The 22,648-nt window shown below is 42.9% G+C and overlaps 1 protein-coding gene across 4 annotated transcripts in view; it reads left to right on the top strand.

The window, feature by feature from the left end:
- TAF1A (TATA-box binding protein associated factor, RNA polymerase I subunit A) overlaps positions 1 to 22,648 on the top strand; it is a 524,191-nt gene that overhangs the window by 448,422 nt on the left and 53,121 nt on the right. For all 4 annotated transcript variants that reach the window (XM_069608604.1, XM_069608607.1, XM_069608605.1 and 1 more), the window contains one exon: positions 8,052 to 8,175. In XM_069608604.1, the coding sequence (XP_069464705.1) occupies positions 8,052 to 8,175 (124 nt within the window). The remainder of the gene's footprint in view (positions 1 to 8,051; positions 8,176 to 22,648) is intronic.

The raw sequence follows: 22,648 nt of genomic DNA, 5'->3' as shown, positions 1-22,648 counted from the left end.
CATTGGTCCCAAGAAAATATCTGCGGTAAGAAACAATGTAGTAATTGTAGAAGGGGGGGGAAGTGTTGGTCAATGTCCAGAATTGTGAAATGTCCAGAATGCATGAAGGACAATGCACATGATAAACATGACAATGGTGAACATGACAATGGTGAATTTGCTAATAACAGTATCAGAGAGTCTAGTGTCATAGAAAGTGCTCCAAGGATGACAACAATTCAAGGTCTGCAGCAGAGACACATTCAAATAGAGTCAAGAACAAACCCGGCTGGTTTCAGGATTATTATGTGGAGTAAACAGCTGTATGCACATAAGGGATGAGATGTTTTAACTTGCACTTACATCATAACACAAGTTCATAAAAATGTATTACCAGATCCTAGTTAAACATTGAGCTGCACTATGAGCTCATTAGGTTCTAAGAATGTTATTCTAAGAATGTGGATGAGAGACAGTAGAGACTGCAGGGAGAGAGCCATGTTGGCACTCGGCTCTCATAGGCCGCTGTCGCTGTAATAAAATAAATTACTGTTTCTTCATCACTGCTGCCTGGAGCCCTTATTTCCTCACTCTTCCAACATCCTGGGTCCCCCCTCACAGGGTCATCCAATCCATGATGCTGTCACGATATGTCTTTACTGTTGTCTGTTTCCTTTTTCTCTTCCCACCACTTACCTGTATATGTGCTGTGCTTACCACCAATATTGGGCGTACAGGAAGCTTAAGAGTATGTAGGGTCTATTACATTTGTACTGTTTTTATACATGAGGCCTTATGTTATATAGAGGTTGAGGAGAGTGAAGAAATTGGGACCCCAAGAATGTGAGCCGATGAGTATCTTGATATTGTCTGTGGGCACTGGAGAAGCCAACTCCAGTTAGCTTTGTCCTCAAATTGAAGAGATGCTCCAACTAGATCTAGAACTGATGGTGGACAGTGGCACATATAGGAGCTCTAGGAGGACTGGGATATCTGTGTCTCGGGGTCAACCAGATACAAAATGAATGAAAGCCAAGCAGCATACGTCAGGTGCTGTGAGTTGTACCCTGAAGCCTTGTGAACTTTGTAAGGAGACCCTTGAAAGTATGGAACCTTTTTGTTATGATTTTGATAGACACCAATGAAGTAGGGAAGGAGAAGTTATCCTGGCCATTCCAGAAGCAAGTTTGTTTGAAGTGTGTCCTGGGACCCACCTGGGATTCGCGCAAGACTGACTCTAGAAGGATAGTTTACAAACCTCTGATACATTTGATACACAAGTCAATGAAAATTAGGGTAAAAAATAGCTAAGTCCCTTGCTCTGGGTGTGGTAACATCTTACCTCCCAGTGGTGGTGTGGGGTTTCCAAGTGATTCCCAAACATTATCTTTTGACCTTGTTTATAGGCCCTAAATGTCAGTCAGTTGGATTGTCTGTTAGACTACTTGCTGACGCTTCTGCAGTATTTACGTTGATGTATGGAGGGTCCAGGTGTGTCTGCCACTGAATGTTGGCCTCTTTAATTTCACGATTCTGGGGTCTATCCTGCCTCAAATCTCAGGGACCCTACACAGATAACCTGCCTACTGCTCCTCCTCTGCCCTCCTTGTCTGGGTTTCATACCTCCACCTGCTTCCTCACCCTGCCTTTGGCCAACCATTCTAGCTAGCGCATTTCCCTCTTTCTCAGATGTTGGGGTTTCACCTATAACGCCTATTCCTCTGTTGTTATCACCACTTCCTCCTATCTTACTACCACCTCTACCATTGCCTTTGCCCCTTCTCACCTCCAAAACCACCGTATTGATCCTCGTATTGCACTCTAACACTCTCCTACCACTTGCCACAAACTTCTTGAACCCACACTGAGTAACTGGGGCTCTCTGCTTTCATACCTTGTTCTCTCCTACCCATGGATGGTAGGACCTAGCGCCGTTATTTGGGTGGAGATAGGGCTGGAAAGTCCCCACTTAAGCGGATTAGAGTTCGAAGGAACTCCCGTCTTGCCTCGCTGCTTCCTCTCTCTTCGCATTCGATCTGTGATGGAAAGGTCTTCCAAGATCCTCGTTCTCGAAATGCCGGCATTCCAGCCCTATCTCCACCCAAATAACGACGCAGCAATCTTCAAAAAGTCCGCCGGATCTATGCAGGTCCTGCGCTACTATTTTGAAGAACCTCTGAGTAATTACCAACCAGAATAAACAATGAAAACAGGATTTCCATTAACGCACAAAATGCAATCACCAAGAAGGAAGTGACATCCTGGTGCAAATGACAAATGTTCTAGTCTAACCATTTTATGATTAAAAAAGTTTCCAACTATTATCTGACACATCGGGGATCGATATTGAACTTTTTTGTCAACTCACCAATAACCACATACCGTCCTGAAGAGGGCCATAACATAAACAGCGGAACACCAGGGAAGGTGTAGACGACATCTGTTCAGCCGAAACAAATGTAGACATCTCACAGACACCCAAACTAAGCTGTCTTTCTTTCAAACGAACTTTCAGCTAATGCTGTACATTGAGTTCTCCCCTGCTATTATTAGTTTTTGGTAACACATTTTGTTGTCAATGTGATAAATTATGAATGTCACCTACTAACACAAGTCAAGATTGGTATAAAAATGGGATAATTCTGGACTGTTTTCTCCTGAAATTGTTCTTTTTATAAAATTCTTCTTAAATGTTTGTGATGCCTTTTGGATGGCACACACAGCACGATTTTGTATTGAATTAAATGTAGATTAAACGTGTTTTTAAATGATTACCTGTTTGGCATAATTACCTGGACAGATGAATTGGATAATCTATCCAGTTGCGTTTGTTTCTTCTGACTCCTTCTAAAGGTAGACTAGGAGAGGGGTAATTTAGCAGCCTAAATCTCAAAGGAAAGAAAATGGGCTTAAATCTGAAAAGTGTGAAGATATGGGCAATGCATTTCAGCAAGGAAAAGAAAGACATGTGGCTGACAATGCTGTTTTACTAAATCCATGGAGTGCTGCACTTTTACCTAAAGAGACAGACCGCAGCGTGTACAATATCTTTATGCACCATGAGACTATGACCACAAAATCATAATTGAAGCCAAGCTTCTTGCATTTACAAGAAATAAAAGAACTTCCTTTCTGTTTTTCCTCATCCAAATGACAGTATGCTAAGAGAAGTGCTCATTAGACTTTCAGAGTTTGAACATGGCTTTCTCATATAACTGCCCTATACATATGGACAATTCAGATGTGATGCACATGTATTTTGCAACTGTGAGATTAAAGAAGTACATTACATATGGATATAAGGCCCAGGTGCCTTATAAAATGTAATGTAAAATGCATTGTGTGTGAGTTTAAAAGCTATTGCTTGCAGAATCTTACATGCAATCGGTCATGTCTTCTAGAGATGAAACTAAACCTCAAAGACCTTTCCTCTGCTGGCTCAGGGTTTGGAGGTCTGTGTGTCAACCATCAATCAGGGCCATTGCTTAGAAATATATAAAGAGAAACACTGCCTAGATTGAAACCATGGTTGAAACACATAAGGCCATGCCTGTTCTTTCAGCAGAAGGGACCAGCAGAAGGGGCCTTGAGGTCACAATTCCCATCAAATTTCCATTAGAGTTGCAATCGGGTCCATTACAGGCCTTGAAGGGGGAGGCGAAACATGAGCCAGCCTCTGGTTGATCACATGTTTAAGGGTAAATGCAACTTAAGAGAACAAAGGAAAAGGCTGGAGTTGAGTTAATAGGTTAATAGAAAAATACATATTATTGCATAAAAAGGGCAGCGTATATGTCACAACTGTCATTCCAGACTTTTAGTAAAGATGATAGTAACCCCCTTTGAACCATACTAAAACGATGTTTGTGTGATAAACATAACTTCAATTATTAATGAAAATTTGATTTGGGCCTTCCCTCGATTCCGAGGGATTTGAAAGTTGGCGTGAGGGTGAAGGAAATTATTAACATGGGAACTAAGAAGTGGCATATTTTTCACTGATACGGCTCCTGAGTAAATTAACAAAACCCGTATCTCTGCATAGGAAGGGCGTGCCGACTTCAGATTAGCATCATCTGATTTGTTTTCAAATGTAGTTCTTATATATGTATATATATATATATATATATATAATATATATATCCGTACATGTGAAGATTAGAAAAATTAAGGTATTTGCCATGTTGATAGATTTTTAGAGTTGAAACAGGCTGAGCCCACATGTCAGTTTGGGATGACAAAGCGTTATCCTCACACTGCTTTCCTAACTCACACCCCTCATCTCCTTGTCCTATTAACACACAGGTGGGAGGTGGGTAGAGAAAACCAACCCATCCCTTTCACGGGAATAATGACAAGAGTGTGATGTAATTTGCCCTATAAGTAGAACAGTTTGCATTAGAACTGTGCTTTTCCTACTTATTCCGGGAGATAACCTGCTGCTGAACTCTTGCGAGAAACATCCAAGCAGAGAGGCCCCAAATCTTGCATTGGAGACAGGGACCAGAAGACATAGAAGCGGACTGAGACCCCTTGGAGGATTCAGAGGAGTCTATCCTTGACTGACACCCTTGCTGTCCCAGAGGTGCCCTGCTGTTCCCTGGTTACCATTACAAGGCCTCTCCTGTAAGTAAAACTATCCCCAATGCCATAGTGTGTAGGTCCTGCATTTTTCAAGTATTATTTTAGTTATTTCCCCATATATAAATATCCTGTTTGTCTGTGTAGATCCTTAGTATATTTAATTAAAGTAAATCAATTAATTCCCCTATAGAAATTGCGGGATGTGTTTTGTTGGCATTCGAAACGAACAAGCTCTTCCAAGTGTGTTTTGAGCTGATATAGACCTAAAGATTTGCCAAAAGAATGAATCCCAAAACCCTGTTTCCATGTGAGTGTGCAGGGTGCAAAACGACCCAAACCACAAAAGCACTGCCTGTTCTTTTTAGTGTGGCAAAACGAATTTTCCCATTGCTTTTCTTTCCCTCATATTGCATCTTTGGTAATAAGTAGAAAGACGATTTTTCCCCTTGAATCCTTTTTTCCAAAGAGTGCATTTTATCAGAATCCCAAAATGGTTTTCCCATTGTGTTCCCCGCTCTCTGCCACTGGCCTTCAGTTCAGAGGGGTCAAGTCTAATTGATGTTTGGAGGGTGGGGTGAGGGTTGCTGGGAGAAAAAGTATTATAACCAAATCAGCAATCACTGTGTGTCTTGAATTGTTCTTTTTCTGTATTGGTGGGTGATTTTAAAAGAAAGCGGTGGGAAATTGTCACTGCATATCTCAGTATTATCTCTGTGTTGTTGCTTTACAGAAGTCATTTTTGTTCTTGTGTTGCCACGGCACTGGTGGCTGATGTTAATCTGTCAAATTTGGTTTAAATAAATTAATAAATATATATTCTTACTACATAGCGGCCTGCTTCCTAGTCCATTGTGGCACCGGGTATTTGTTGAGGTTGGGTGTGAGACGGGTTGAAGGCCTTGAAAAATAGAAGCGGAATCAAAATCATAGTCCTTTGTTGTGCCCCACATTGATTGGGGTGGAAAGGAACTCCCTGAGTTGAGGGTGACCGCTTAATAAGCCACGACATGGCGGGTAGCTCCTGAGAATGCTTTCCATTTATGAATTAAAGGCTCCTGGGAAAGCACCCACCAGGGAAAATGGAAAGGCAGCTAAAAAATGGAGCCCAGTTTCTTTTGACCTGGCTGCCACTTCAAGGCAGAGGTGATGCAAACCAGGCCCGGGTTGGATTTGGCAGGAAGTGCTAGGCGGGGATGGGATTTGGCAGGGGTGATGCCAGAGAGTGGTTATAGTGGAAGAGAGCATGGCACTGCTTGGAGGGAGAACCTTGCTGATGTGCAGGTGCCAGGGAGCAAAGTGTGTGAGCTTTGATCAGTAGGTAAACCCTGCGCTCTGCACTTACTGGCTGCTCCTACACTGATGCTTTGTGCTCATACTCAGGGACGTCATCGAGGGGTCGCAACTGCGACCCCTGAGGTCTCCCTTGCTACACCTAAAAACAAAAAGTTTAAAAAAGGTCTTTTTTTTTTTAGTGCAAGCCCCTGGGCTGTGGCCAGCGCCATGTGGCTCTTTTGTTCTGGACTGGCTGGCTTTCTTGCTCAGGCCTCTTAAAAATAAAATAAGAACAGGGGTTCCACAAGTCTAACACTTTCAGCGGTGACCCTAAATAAGAAAGAATAGGAATACCAAATAATGTGTCTTTCTGGAAATCTATGCCATAATTATTAGACTCATTAAAGGTGTATTTCGGGCGCACTTCAGGGGGTAAGTCACTGATTTAGTCTATTCTTAAACACCTCAACTCAGCCTTTCATCCTTCTGAGGTCGATAAATGAGTACCAACAAAGGTTGGGTGATATTGTATGTATATTTTTCTATGTAAAGCGCTTAAGCGCAAGTGCTATATAATAACACATTATCATTTGGCCATGGAAGTCTGCTTGCATTCACAGTAATTTGGTAATATGGCCCTATACACACTGATCTTAACGATACATATGGCGATCCATTCTTGTATGAAATATATATCACATTATAGTAATATCCTAACCATATTTTTCATAGTGTACGTACGAACAATGCTATGTGATGCCACTTCCTGTTTTGCCAAGGGGTCAAATGTCGTGTCCCATCACTTCCCGCAATATCACTTTGGGGTGTGGTCAAATGAGATCACTTTCTGTGATGTCATCAGAGGTCATGGGTCCGGTGATATCACTTCCGCTACCCTTGGCATTTTGGCGAAATGGCGTCCCTGCTCATACTTGGTTGTAATGCTTTGAAAGTTGTGGCTGATTGGTAGTTACGCCACAGACGCAATACACAATATATTCCAGGAAATGGATTCAAAAAATAGCTATCCATTCGGGTGCCACCTTGAGAGGAATTAAATCAAATGGCCATCACAAAAGCAGATCTTTTAAAACGGAATGCGATGTAATAGCATGGGTGATGAGCAAGTGGAGGCTGGTGCATAATGGGTGTTGGTGAACAGCATCTCTTCTTTTATTTATTTATGTATTCATGTATAAAGCACCTACTGCAATACAATTGCTTTGAGGTGCCCAATTATCTACTGGTTATCACTTCTCTGTCATGTGTTACTAGACCCCTCCATACGTCTTACTGTTGGCTTTGTGGAGGTGGCACTCTGAGAGGGAGGTGACAACGAGCTTCACTCCCTTCGTCGTTCTACTTTGAGTGCAGCCTATGGTCAGAGGATTTTCGGAGCAAAGCATAGAGATTAGATCACAAAAAGAGCAAAAAAGAAAGGTGTGAAGCACTCTGGCATGAGTGGTATATGGGTGGATGTGCAGGTGTGTGTGTTTGTGTGGAGGGATCACAATAATGTGTTTTACAAGCAAGGCTGGCATATATTGGCACTGGCTGCAAAACTATTTAACGGATAATGCTGGCACGTATTGCCCAGTGTCAGAATTAGTGCGTGTTTACAGTAGCATGCTGTCATTTATTGAGGAAGGCAAGCTTGGAAAAGTAGTATGCTGATTTATATTTGGCACAGTCAGCATGAAAAGATTTTACAGTGGCGACATTGCTGCATATAATGTGGGCACATGCAACATGAAAATATGCTTTACACTGTCAGTGCAGGCATATTGTGAGCACATTTGTCATTAAAATATTTTGAATACACGCTTGATAATCCAGCGTATATTGGATTTTTCCATGCTACCCTACAGAACCAATTGTAAATTGCAAAGTTTTTTGCCAATTTATTGCAAACTGTGTGCTGTAAAATACGCTATATAACCCATTATTTAAAAAAATGTTCGAAGGCAGAGACCACCGTCTTCCCCGATTGGTTGGTTCGAATTCCCTCACACTGCTCAGTTACTCGGACACATTTGGGGCGAAACATGTATGCCCCTCCAGTGGAACCTTAACAGTGCATTGGATCATCAAAGAGAGGAAATCCAGTGTGCTTTCAGGGTGACACTAGGCAAATGTAATGCAAAACCTCTTCACGAACAGCTCTTTACATTAACTAATGCGTGTTCCAATGACCTCGGCTATTCTCACAATTTCAGGAAAGGAGGAACACCGCCAGCAGGGGCTGCAGGTCCTCTTCAGTCTCTTGGATTTCTCTAGCTGGAAGGAGCACGTGGGCGCCTGGAACAGTTTAGCAAAGCAAATGAAAGCTGCCCTTCACGGGTAAATATCCTGCGACAGTAGTTGTTTTTTCTTTTTATGAAGCCTTACACAATAACCGCTGTTTGTGAAGACACGGTTACCGTGTTACATCCGTTTAATGTATGTCTGCAACTTTACTTTAATGGGCAAAAGAAGAACATGACGAAGCTTTCTTTGGTGGACCACAGGGATTCAAGTAATGTCGTTATTGTGTCCTCTTTAAAAAGCACACAGCAGTGAGTGGAGAGCACACATAGCTGCTAGTGCCTCTCTGATTAGCTTGCTGTTATCTGAGCGTTGTAAACTTGTGTCACACCAGTATGGAATGGTCCCTTAAAGATCATAGTACTTTCTGCTATAATGATTGGGCTTCTGTGGTTGCCAAATAACTCCACTCACATCGACTGCCATGATTTTGAGTTTTTGATTTCCTTGCAGACTCGCTTACTCCTGTTATTCAATTACAGCTTGTGATCCAATCCGAAAAAAAGGCCACCCAGTTCTATGCGGCAACGCAAGTATGCTTTTATAATAGCAACAGCACAGATTGCAGAGGCCCTTCAAATAAAGAACGTAAGACTGATGCGAATATAGGTAGGAATGTGTACTAAATGGTAACTCGTGTAAGTGAAGGAGGCAGCTCACCTAGTTGAAATTAGCTCGACATTTTTTCAAGCAGGACGAGCTCTTTTAAGTACGACCAGGGACAATCGCAGCTTAGGATCCGATTTCTGAACAGTTTCCATCATCCGTTCAGTAAACTTGGAAAATAAATGGCTGCGCATATATAAAATGTGTTTTTTCTTCTGATTGCTTCTATTTTGACAGTCAGGTGGTCATGCCATTTGATTAATACATACGTACTATTTTTGCCTCACTTGCACGGACCCCAACCTCTTAATCTCTGACCACTTTACATTGTGTTTGTTGAGGTTAGCACCTCTGTTGGGGTTAAGCCTAGCACTTAGCTACGCAGCTCTCTTCTAAGGCATCTCCTGATTCTTCTTTTCCTCAGTTAATTTCATTGCCTGGGGGTGGGCTCTTGTTGGAACCTGGGTAGAGTAAATTATGCCTCCATCTTCTCTTCCACATACATACATACATTCTTCCTATTGCTTCCTTGCCGGTAGAAGGAAGGTTTTTGATACCGCAAATCTGGAGTTCATTGAAGAAATGGCGGCACATACTATGCAGAGCCTTTTTAATTATTCTATCCCCAGAGGTGAGCAAGAACACGCAACGGAGGTACATTTGATCTGGTTGGAGAAGGGATATGGACCATCATTTACTGATGGGCACATATTTTCCATCAGTAGATTACAGCGCTGCGGGATGGCAGGAAGGTCTGCTCCTGCCTCCTCCAGGAACTCTGTGTAATGCATGTCGGCAGATGATGACATTCCCAAGGATTCTAATTAATGCTGCCCGCCATGCCCATACATGGTGGGCAACATTAGCAATTGTTTTAGTAATCTGTGAAGGAGCACAACAAACAAAGGACAGAGAAGCCCCATTTTGGGTTTTCCTATTTCGTTCTCCTCACAGGTTACTTCTCCATAATGCGTCATTGAGAATAATAGCCAAAATGTTGATGCAACTTCACTAAAGTTAACTCCGGTCCTGGTTCTGAGTCTGTGTATGAACCCATCTAAATTTTTCGACTCTTACTTTTCTCTTATGTCGCCCAAAGGAGTAACTGAATCGAAAGTTGCACTATATCTTGCTGCCTCTTTGATTGTAACCCCCTCACTTTTGGCCCTTCTGCAGTGTAAAAGCTAATCCCCTTGTTGTTCTGGAATTGGAGGCTATTGGGCCATAATAATTTATCTCTAATTCAACGTTAGTTCAGTTCTGCAGTCACAGGTCTAATTGATCTTCATCTGGGGAGCTGGCCTGGAAAATCTGAATGGTACTGTTGTGATAATATGCATGGCTTTCCTAGCTTAGCTCAGAATTTCTTCTTGCACTGCATACTCTTGAAACTTAACCACAATATTTTGGGGGTCGCCTCATCGTCGCCACCTTAATCACTTAGTCTTCAGTGCTCTTCAATATCTGTTGAAATATGTGTCCTATAAACGATTTCATATCATTCACCTTAGAGTCTTCCTTTAGGAACATCACCCTTAAGTTCTTATTTTATTTGTAGGGATAGATTTGCCTCTCACAGCTACTTTATCTCTTGCAATATCCTAGGGACGTTCTCCTTTAGCGTACAGATCGATCTCTCCAACCAATCTACTTCTGTCCCCTTATTCTGCAATCTTTTATTTTCATTCTATTGACTTCCTCTTGACAAGGCCCAGTCTGCATCAGACAATAGTTTATTCATAGAGGCTTAATTTAAATTCTTCCTTTTCTCTCCATTTCCCCCCTGCACGGCTTCTTCACATCATACTTTTTTTCCCTTACTACAGAGGTGCCTTTAGGCCCTTGTGCCTGTTGCCAGTCCCTCAGAGCCCCGGCTGGGGATGTGTGCATCCAGCCAGCACTGGGTCTGCATGCCTGGTCAGCCAACCTCTTTCACTCTTTGCTCCTATCTGGGTCTCATGGGGCCAGGCCGAAGCTGCAGTTTCTTTTTACCATAAACTCTTGCTTACACTTCTCGGCTTCAAATCCAGCCCGTTGGGGACCAAGCTTAGTTTTGTGAGTGGGCTATGGCCCCTCTCCCTGCCAACTTGTAGGAGGTCACACTCTGCACAGGAAATGTGCCTGAGCAAGACAGAGCGGCGCTCCGGCAAGACTTGCCTTGCCAGAGCGCTGCCCTGTCGCCAGACTCGCAACACTCAATGGATCTGCTCTGAAGCCATGTTATCGCACGCATGTGCAACCCATGCTTCAGCGAGCAGACGCCTTTCAGAAGGCTATGCAGCGCTGCTGAGTCTTTTTAAAGCGGTCTGCTAGTTGAAACGTGGGTTGCTCCTGTGTGTGATAACTCTGCTTTAGAACAGGATACTCCCAGTGAGATCTGTCCTGCAGCCGAGTTATCACTTGCACGAGCAACCCACATTTAAAAAAGCAGACACTTTCAGTAGACTTGGCATGGAATGCTGAATAGAGAAACAACCAAAGGCTCACATACTTGTTGCAGCTGTCCAAACTAGTATATATGGCCTGTAATGTACAACATTTTTTTCCTAGGGTGAGTAGTATGACCAATTAAAACTGCAGAGCCCAACTTCCATTATTTGCTCAGAAGTGTTTTTTTACTGAATCACTATAAGACATGTTTCAAATTTTAAATTGTGGACATTCTTATGTTCCCACAATGCTCATAAAGGCGGAGTTCGTGGCAGAGTTCAGTCTGCTTCCTGCTTGGAGACTATTGTGAGGAGCTGCCGCGACTGGACATTCTCTGTGTTCCTGTCCCTTTAATCCTAAGGGCAGCCTTCATAAGTGAACTCCCCACGCGGAGCGCGGCACGGAATTCGTGGCAGGGTTGTCTGCTTCCTGCTTGGAGACTATTGTGAGGAGCTGCAGCGACTGGGCATTCTCTGTGTTCCTGTACCTTTAATCCTAAGGCCAGCCTTCATAAGTGAACTCCCCGCGCGGAGCGTGGCGCGGAGTTCTTGGCAGAGTTCAGTCTGCTTCAGCCCGCGTCAGGAAGCGGTCTCTCTCCCCACTATGAAGCATACTGTGTTGCTCATAGGACCCTCAAACACGCTACAAACATTTGCAACAACGGTGTAGACTTGAAAATCAAAGCGAAAATCAAAGCGACTTAACGCTGGAGGTAAGCACACATTTGCCTACTAATGATATTAACATTAACAAAGACCAGACAATCCCTGCGATCGGTGATTGTATGGTTCCCTCGTTGGCCTCTCTGGCATCGTCAGTTTTATGCCAGCATGGGGGAGGGCATGGTCGCAATGTTCCAACAAGCCGTGCCATATGCGAGTTAAGCGATCAGATAAACTGTGCGGTCGCGTCTACTAAACCACCACCTCTTCATGACCCTCCCCCTTCCTCAGTCTATGCTGATGCACAAGAAAATCCCTTTGATTTTGATGTTACGGATATCACTGATCGAGACCTGTTGGAACTGTGCTCGCCGTTTGAAGCAGAACCCTCAATCAGCGATTCTTGTGACCCTTGTGCGCGTCTGCGTGTGTGTTCTGCCTTGGAGAAACGTTCTCAAGAAATCGTACTGAATGAGAGCAACATCAGTGCACTAATCGATAACCATCATGCTGCAGAAGTCGGTCATTTGACCCCGATGCAATCCAAATCACATCGCTTGAATGCGGCAAATGAGAAAATCAACACAGGATTAAATGCCCCATCCAACATCGAGGGAATTAGGGAGATGGAGAGCGAGTACTGCTGCAGCTCAATAGAGCGTCACAGCTCAAATCCACAAAATACTCTCCCTATCCCAAACGATAAAGAACGTGTAGGGCACCATGAAACTACCAAAAACACAACGAAATGTTCAACAAATGGACACAACGTAGCCAGAGTGATCTCTACTCAAACTTTACCTTCACACTTGAAAAACATAGCTGGAATCGAGGCAGCTGCACGTGAAGCAAGACTGACTGAGCGGCTAAAAGCTGACTTCCTAACCATGCATGAATGCCTAGAGGCCAGCTACACTCAGAAATATGCCAATTCCCCACGGACCAAAGAGAGATTGGCTCGATCAAACTGTCCACCCCTGAGAGAACTAATGCCCCAACACCCGGCTAGAGAGGAACCACAGGACAAAATCCAAGCAAATACACTTTTCAGGCCACAAGCAACTAAACCACAAGTGGACTCTCAAGCTGAAATAACGCGAAGCACTCTAAATACGACACCAGAAGTTAACGCGAATAGAAATTCATCAGAACAACAACAAACAACTTTGTTAACAAGTCAAACAGACAAAGAGGCAAATATTAATGGAAACTTATCAATAGCTGCAAGTGTGCAGATTCATAACAACATACTTGCAGCAACCTCTATTGCCTTAATACCCTTCATGAAGCTTTACAAGCCAATAAATGACTCAATCCAAGGCCAAAGCTCATTACTAGTTACGATCAATAACAAGCTGCAGTCTCTAGAAAAACTCTCTGAACACCTTACACACAGACTGGATTATGAAACAGAAACATCGAGACAATGGCAATCCTGAATAAACGAGCTAACAAAGCGTGAAGCCTGCGAAAAGGCTGATCTAATTGAAGCAGTAATTGAATGCACGAAGTGGCTCAGACATAATATACCCACACAATCAGCATGTAATCTATACGAGTGCAATTGTCAAAGAGAAGCAGGGAAAACGATCTTGCCACCGATTGATACGTCCTCTTTGGCTAACAGGACAGCAGCAAAATCTTGCCAGACGATAGTGATTAAATCATCAAAGATACCAGTAATACCAAATGAAGGAATTGAAGTCCAGCTGAACTCGCGTGCTACAGAGGAACACGCGAGTGCAAGTGGCAGTACTGCTGCTGAAACCACTGGAGCTGGCGTTGATTTAATCACAATGATGCCAAGCAAGGATGTCCAGAAAACCTCAATTTTGGCTGGAAATGAAAACACCAAATATGGTATGTCGAATCAAGAAAAACAGATAACATCAAACAAAGCGTCATTCGGAATCTTCACTGGAACCGCTCTATTGATATTGAAGCATGCAGATTTAAAATCTTCTGCAAAAGTCAAACATAGAGAGCCTCCTCAAAAAAACAATCAGAAACCAATGGTAAAAAAAAGCCCAAACTAACAATGCAAAAAAGTTCATCAGAAATCTTACAACTCCGCCGAAGCTTGGGCTTTTTGACCACACTGATGTTGCAAGAAAAACTACCAAGCCAGCACAAATGCCAATCGAGCCAGTTGTGTCCCAAGTCTTTCCAAATCCCAACAAAATACCAAGACTCGAGGTTGAAGATTCCGAATCCTCAAATTCCTACGCCTCGATTGACTTATGCAAATTTTCAACTTACTCCATAGACGATGACTCAGAAATCGTGGAGGAAACAGAAAATGCACCAGTCCATAAACAAGGCACACAGAAAACGCGGCCTGAAAGTCTTAAATTTCATAAAATCTTACCAAAAGAACGCTTCAAAGAAGTGGAACTGAACAAACTAGAGAGACCAAACGTCAAAGTAAAAATCTTGGAGGGTAGCCTTTGCGAAAAAGAAGTTCCACATCTGAAAAATGTCAGGCACACGAGTCCCCTGAAATTCTCAAAACTAAACGCAAAACAAACACTAGGACGACTGCAAAAAGAAAGATATACAGCAAAAAAGTCAGGGAAGAGACAAACTTCTAACTCCAAAAATGGATTCTGGAAAATACAATTGGAGTACATCTTAGAAGAGAAAAATGAGGTGAACCTAAATAGAAATAACATAATGAAGTTACTGCACAGCATCCCAGCTCTCTGGACCATAAGATCGCACGAAATCGTGATTGTAGAATACAAAACTGAATGTCGCTCAGATTGGGTGATTTTCCATATGAGATCCAAGTTTGTTGCTAAATCCATAATTGAAGCCAAGGAAGATCTAATATTCTTTGGCTTCGATGTTGAATCCCCGCTGAACCACAAGCAGCTAATCAGCGATTACAGCCCTCAAATACCTCACACGCACAACGACAAGAGCTGTGGAACCAATTTAACGATCTCCCAGGTTCGACAGAAAAAAACGCATAAAACACAGTCAAACTCCCAATCAGCGCGACACAAAGAACAGCAAAGCCATAATTAGCATAAAAAGGAAATTTCTAAGGTCACTCACCTGCTAACGTCCTGGAACACTCGAGGATTCACCCATCTGTTTCATGATGATGACTTGCCGATAAATAACGATCATTTTATAATTTGCGTGCAAGAGACATGGCTGCGATGGCTACTCAATCTACCAATTATTGCAGGGAAAAACCTATTCGGAAGACCGTATTCAGGCTAATCACCATGATCAAGCATAACAATAACTTGAAAGTGATAAGTTCCTTAAATCCAAAATTATTCACACAAGTTAATATATTAGAACAAAGTAATCTGAACCTAAAAGGTGCAAAACAGTTAATTATTATAAATCTGTACTGTAATCCAGCAATGATTTCACAACATGAATTAATCTCAACAGTAACTAATCAAATTGATAATGGATTACTGACCTTTGAAGATCCCTTTATCGTGATATGTGGCGACCTAAACTTCTCCTGGTTCAACGAAACCAATGAATTGATCACTGTAAGAGATCACCGTCAGTCAGAGAATCAGACAAACTGTGGACAACGTTGGTCAGAAGAGATGGCCTTACGACAATGCGAAATGCTGAACGGCTGCATTCGAGGAGACATCCCAGCAGCAAAAACGTGGCACAGAGGTAAAATTACTAAAACACTCGATTACATTTGGACCTCGAGAAACCTGCTGAACAATTTAGCCAAACTAACAACAATAAAAACACTGAAAAGTGATCATGATCCATTATTGCTATCTTGGCGTTGGTCTAACGAAAACCTTGACCATCAATAATGGAAACAGACTCAGAATAAATGCAAATCGAATAACATATTTGACTGCCAAAATGGATAGTAGGAATGACCACGGTCTCGAAGTGAATTATGAACCTTTATTGCATCAATTCACAACAAGAACAATTGGTAATAAGACAGAGACACTGGCACCAAATAATCCTTACAGTACAACTGTAGCGGAAGCAAAAAAAGAACTAGCCAGTGATCTCTGAACCCTAAGAAAATCGAAAAACAAAAACCACATAGAACTGGCAAAAAAACGACGCTAGCGTTATCGTAACTGGCTCAAATCATTTAACAAGATTCGAGAGCAAGATCAGGCCGAAGAAATGTTACAATTGATCATGTGCAGCCCATATCTCTAATCAAGCAGCATCCTGGATCACTTCCTTCCTTGAAGGAAGAGCCATGAAGGTCTACTCCGACACAGCTAACACAGATCCGACCACTATAAACTGCGGTGTCCCCCAAGGATCTTGTACAGCCCCCACCCTCTATAACCTCTTCACAAAACCCCTCTTCGACCTACTTGACTCCAGGGGTGTTGCATATACAAACTATGCAGACGGCAGTACTTTTACCCCTATCTGGACTCTATCCCCAAGACGCCACGGCCCTTCACAACATCTATGCCACTATCCAAGCTTGGATGGCAATCAATGGCCTCTGTCTTAACGGGGAGAAGACTGAAATTCTCATCCTGGGCCACACAAACACATTATCTAAACTAAGCCCCCAATACAACAACTTCAACATAGACAACTCAACCATCTCCGTATCATCCTCTGTCAAGACTCTAGGTGTTCACATTGATGCAAATCTATCGATGAACAAAGAAGTCAGCGCCATAGCCTCTGCATCAGCGTTCAGCACCAAACTCATCAATGCCATTAAACCCTACTTATCCACGCCCAACTGCTTGGCCATAGCTAGAGCAACTATTGGAGCCAAACTCGATTATTGCAACGCCCTTCTAGCTGGCATCTCCGCCAAAAACATTCACAGACTGCAAACCACACAAACCAATGCCCTCAGAGCCGCCATGAGCATCCCTAGAAGAGACCATATATCCCACGCCAGACGTGAAGCATGGTGGCTCCAGGTCAAAGACTGTATTACTCTGAAAATCCTCACCATCACTCACAGGTGCATCAACAAAACCGCTCCAGCATACCTATCTGAAGCAATATCAAGGACCACATCCACTCGCCCCACCAGAGCTCAGTACACCAACCAGCTACACATACCACGCATAAAGAGAGCCACGGCAGGAGGTCTAGGCTTCTCCTATATTGCACCGAAACTCTGGAACTCACTCCCTGCCACCCTTAGAGCTGAAACTTCCATCTCTGTCTTCCGCAACGACCTCAAGGCCACTCTCCTCAACTAGCAAGTGGAGGACTGCCTCCTCCACTTCTGCCATGTATATTGTAATATAACTTTTTATTTATTTATTTGTTTGGCTGTATATATACTGCTAATGACTATGTAGCTATATTGCAACCTGTGTATATATATTGCTAATGACCATGTAACTAAGTAACTAAGCTTTGTACTGTAACAAGTGCCACGATGTCCTCGGGCTGTTGTGCGCTATATAAATATGAATAAAACATGTTAAAGGACAGTCGACATATATGGGAAATATTAAACACTGGGCACCTAAAGCAAACTTTCTCAGTGTCAAATGGTGTAAACGTAGCAATTTGGATCAAACACTTCTCGTCTGTTTTTGCATTTAAAACATCTTTAGAAAAGCCATCTTGGTACCAGATAACATCGTTTTGGGACGTAATAGAAACACAAGACTCCATAGAAAGGGCCATTCAAAAATTTTAAAACTCAAGAGCGCCAGGCCCTGATGGCATTTCAAACATGACACTTAAACAAAACAAACCGCAATGGGCTGCATTCATCAAGCAACTGGTTGACCAGATTGTGAGGTTAAGATTAATCCCTGAATCTTGGAAGAAAGCGGTGATTGTACCGATATTCAAGAAGGGCAATCGTGACGACCATGCAAACTACCGTCCAATTGCCCTTCTTGATACCTTGGGGAAAGTGTTTGCGACTTTCTTGCAAGAAAACTGGCACGATGGGCAGAAGTCGCAGAAGTGACAGATAATCGGCAAACGGGATTTACCAAAGGAGTAGGAGTCGAGCTAAATCTGACGCTGCTCAATATAACCAAACTTGAAACCCTGAAAAACAACAAGCAACTATTTTTTGCATTCATCGACCTAAAACAGGCCTTTGATCGCATTAATAGACAGACTTTATGGAAGAAATTGAAGGCCTGGGAATGTCCGGATAGCCTACTGCAGCCGATCATAGCACTATATTCAAACACTTCGATAAGAGTAAGGTTAAACAAACAAGGAGGCCTTATTGAAGATCTATCGACCGAACGGTGAGTAAAACAGGGATGCCCTTTAGCGGCACTCCTGTTTAAACTCTTCATTTCAGATCTACCTAAGAATTTATTGCAACCCAGGACCTTTCCTCCCAAAGTCAATGGCGAGCAAATTAGTTGGATGATATATGCCAACGACATTGTGCTTTTAGATCTAACACAAATAGGCCTACAACTATTACTCACAGCTCTACAACGCTACCTTCTAGAAAATGAGCTAGAAATCAACGTACAAAAATCAAAGATAATATCCTTTGGTCGAAAATCACATCCGCTATCCAAGAATTTCATCTGGACAGTAAATAATATACCCCTGCAACAAATTGATAGAATACACTATCTAGGAGTAATCTTTAACACTTCACTCCAGGACTGGAGTTGGAAGCAAGTCCTGATGTCCAGAATGCAGATGTTCGCCTTACAAAGAGCTAAGCTCCACGCCAAGTTTGGGAAATTTATTCTGTGCCCAGGGTTAACATTTTATCAGCAAAAAGTGGTCCCTGCAATAACATTCGGCAGCGAAGCAGGATGGAACATCAATGCTCAATTCTGGGACCAATTAGAAGCTAAGTTTTGGCGGAAGGTGCTGAAGCTTCCTCAAAATGTATCAATGATTGCCATTCGTCACGAGCTAAGTATTGTCTCATTATACAGGACAGTCCTATGGAAATCTATAATGATTCTTCGTAAGATGCGAATTGAACCCACAGTAAAACCCTATGAGATTCTAAGAATTAAATCAACGCATAGCCTGAATGATCTCCTAAAAACATGGGAAAACAAATTACTAAAGATACTAAATGAAGCAGAGATACCGTTAGACAAAGTGCTATACATGCCACAAATCGCAAAAAAATGGCTTTGATGGAATTGAATTATAAACGAAGAGAAACGTATGCAATTGAAGACAAGATGTGATTTTGGCCTTTCTCTGCATGAAATCGGTGTCCTTCCAAAATATCTGTGTCGATTTCCCTCCCGTTACCATCGAGATCAGTTTATCAGATTGCGATTGAATCTCTATAGAACTAAAGAGATACTGATTCTGACGCGAGACAGCAATACAACAGATAACTTATGCCGCTTTTGCAATCACAAAATAGTCTGTGAAACACCTGGTGACAAGCTGTACAGCAATCTCCAATCCATGCAAATTACACATTGGTCAATATGCACCCAAGAACGTTAATATGGAGGAGTGGTGGAGTTACTTTCAGGTATAAATCAGCAATTGACATGTGGAGTAATACATTTTATGGATAGTATTATGCCAGACCCAAAGGAACCACTAAATCCTGGTTAACAGCATCTTGATGCATGCAGAAATGTCAATTAGAAGTGAAGAAAGCAACATGTCAATTGTGAAAATTGTGTAAACTGTGACAAAAAGTTTGTTTTTCTTTTCTAAACTAAGTTACAAAAAAATGCTCTTTGCTTTTATACAAATCACCATGAATTGGGTTCTATGAAGAGATACTGTATTGCATGACCTGGCCTGTGGCCACGCCCATCGTCCCCACCCCTCCAAGGATGAGAGAGTTATCCAAGTAAATTGTTTTACATTTCCAGCACTGGTCACACTCCCCACATCCAGGGGCCGAAACCCCCTAGGGTGGGGATCTGCACTTCACGCCTCTCCTAGCCGCCTGGCCCTCCACAAGAATGCACCCCTTTGTTCCTGCGGTCACTTCTCGCTCTGAGATCAGTCCTTGCGCCATCTTGATCACACCCCTACCGGTTTTCTTTTTTTAACAACCAATAATGCATTGTGGAGAGAAAACCGGGGCCGTGCCAATCCGAGATCACCTCGATCCCGGGACCACAAACTCTCTACAGTGGCTACTATTAACCTTTTGACCAGTGCTAAATTCTCTATCTGCTCCCTGTAAGGCACGGTGCACTGTATGATGGGCCAGTGAGTGTTGTGTCAAGGCTCAATGTCAATGCTTTGATGTCTTTATAACATGCCATTCTAATACTGACTGAGCTGATAGGTAGCCATGTGTTCTCCTGCAACGTGCCTGGTATTTGAGGTCTCATGCAATCTGTCTTTCAGTCTCTTGTATAGGTGTGTTTTTTTACCTTTTTAATGGGCAATTTGTCTTCCCAGTTTTAGCTGGATTGTTATGCTAGCTGTAAGGGTGCAGAAGCAAGTCTGACACAGTGGTGGCATGTTTGTTGGCAAAGACTTTTATTAATAAAAGTGAAGGAAAAAGAAAAGCCTATATTGTCCTATTACTATGAGGGGTTGCCCTACTTCAACAAAAATACTAAGGACTTTGTCATGATGTCCGTATAGTAAAATGTCCACCGTCCTGTGTCCAAACCTATTTCCTTCCCTTACACTCTAAACTAACTAAAGCAAACTGGGTGTCTTATTAATCCAGAAAGAGACCCTTCTCAATCTGGATATAGACTCCAAGGGCTCGATCTTGTAAAATAATCTTTAACTTCAGAGTTCACTTCTTGAATGTTAATTCCAACATATAAACAACACCGTTGCCCCCAGGCCTCTGGAGGGATTCTCTTCTTCTGTCTGCTCTTCAGTTCATAAATGTTCCATCAAGTCTGGTACACTAGCCTGCCAGACCTGACCGTAGACTATATTCTCTACAAAAACTCAACGTTGCAAATATCTCCAGGTCACCAATGTAGCATCAAGTCTGGTTCACTATCTTGCCAGACTTGATTATATACTTTAGAGTTCCAAAACGTATTTCTCGTTTTGGCAAAGGGTTCCCCAACACCTTGTTCGAATCTCTAGCGCCTATTCTCGACCCCAAATCTCTCGGGACTGTTTCTGGGTCTCGCTGGTTTCTCTTTTCTTTGAGCTCCAGATCGTTTTACACTTTCTCTGTGTCTCCCCGATTCACTCTGGGCTTCAGCTCACTGATTATATATATATATCTTTGTGCTGGTCTGGGTCCTTGACCCTTGTATACTTTCCTGGCGGGTCTACCCTGTTTTCATATGGGTCCCAGACCCTAATCTTCTGTTTCTGTGGGACCCATATACTGGTTTCACCTGGTGCCCACTTGAACATACCTGGTGTACTCTCCTGCCAGGTACTTGTTGACAGTCCTTTTCACAAAGTTCATATCCAATTGTATAATCCCTGTGTTATCCCCTTTTTGCTCTCTTTGGGCCCCATTAGTCGACCCTTTCCCTACTTTTGGGAAGTCTGGGTGTGGTCTCTGGTCTCTCCTGGAGGCAAAGTGGGGCTTCTGTGTCGCTGCCACGCTCGGCATCCTGTCTGCAGCTGCTGCGTATCGTTAGGCTCTCCCTATGTCGTTGGCTGCGTGCGTTCTCATTCTTGGTTCGCTTTCACCGGTCGGGCATCTCTTCTCTCCCTCCTCCAGGGCTGGCTTGACGCCCTGAGTCCTTCTTCCCTTTTTATGATTGAAGCTGCCTCTTGTAAGCTGTACCGTGCGTGTTGGTGCTGCAGTGGACTTATGCCTCCTGGCTCCATCTTCCTCTTGTCAGTTGTGACTTCTATTTTACCGGGGTAAACTTCACTCTTCCTCATCCCAGTATGTTTAATGAAACTCTGTACACTACTGAAACACATAGAGGTATGGGGGACCACAGGGGACTGAGTGGGACATAAGGACAACAGGGACAACAATGGTGGGGGTGAATACAGTGTTCTTTTCACTGGTCCCTTGGAGGGTTTCCCCTCCCCATGAGATCCACCCACTGAGTAGCACCCCCAGGGGGACTTTCAGTAGCATCCGCTCCTCTTTGGCTCCATGAGAAGGGGCTTCCCCTGTGGAAGCAGTGACAATACCATGGGAGTCATCAAATAGCATAACAGTTTAAGGCCCGCACCATTCCCAAGTCCTTAATGTCTTCCCCCATTGGCCCAAGGCCACTTTACAGCAGTGTTATTGTGCTTCGAGCCAGACCAGGTTAACATTTTCTTTTGTAAGTGTCACATTGAATATTAGTATTACAGAGCTATGCACATTTTTTCAGTGCTAATATTACTTTAGTTCAACCCTGTACTGTGCAATGTGCTGTCCCCACTTCTGTGGTCAGGTATTTGCTATTAAAATCCTTTGGTGCAATCTTCTTTTCGAAGTTTTGCGAAGGTGAAAGGCATGCCTCTCATTCAGCAAACCCATAGTTTAAGTAACTGCATTACATTTGTATTCATACTAATATTACTTTCACTAGCAGAGCAGTAAGAACTGTTTTATATATAGGAGCAAACGAAGCAAAGGTTCCTATATATGTGTCTGAGCAGAAGGAAAAAGTAAACGTGGCAACTACAAAACAACCCAGGCCATTGGTAGTCATTCCCGTCCTGGGAAAAAATGGATACATACCTGAGATTGAAATGGATGTTATTAGTAATACATCACACATAGCACGTGTTTCAAACACTACTTTTGAACGCCAGAGACAGGGTCAGCAAAACGAGCAAAATAAGGGATTGACAAAGGTTGGGCCAACACAGATAATGCATGCAGACACACCTGATCCAGTGACAAGAAGCCCAAGCACAAGTCCCACAAGACAATCACGTGCACAGATGATAGCAGAGTCAACATGGCCGTTCATAGCCATTGCCAGAAAGAGACAGAGGGA

Source organism: Ambystoma mexicanum, chromosome 4q (assembly GCF_040938575.1).
Source record: "Ambystoma mexicanum isolate Mex_15411 chromosome 4q, UKY_AmexF1_1, whole genome shotgun sequence".
NCBI classification, from domain to species: domain Eukaryota; kingdom Metazoa; phylum Chordata; class Amphibia; order Caudata; family Ambystomatidae; genus Ambystoma; species Ambystoma mexicanum.
The sequence above is the reverse complement of the archived record's forward strand: the minus strand, read 5'-3'. Positions and strand labels throughout refer to the sequence as shown.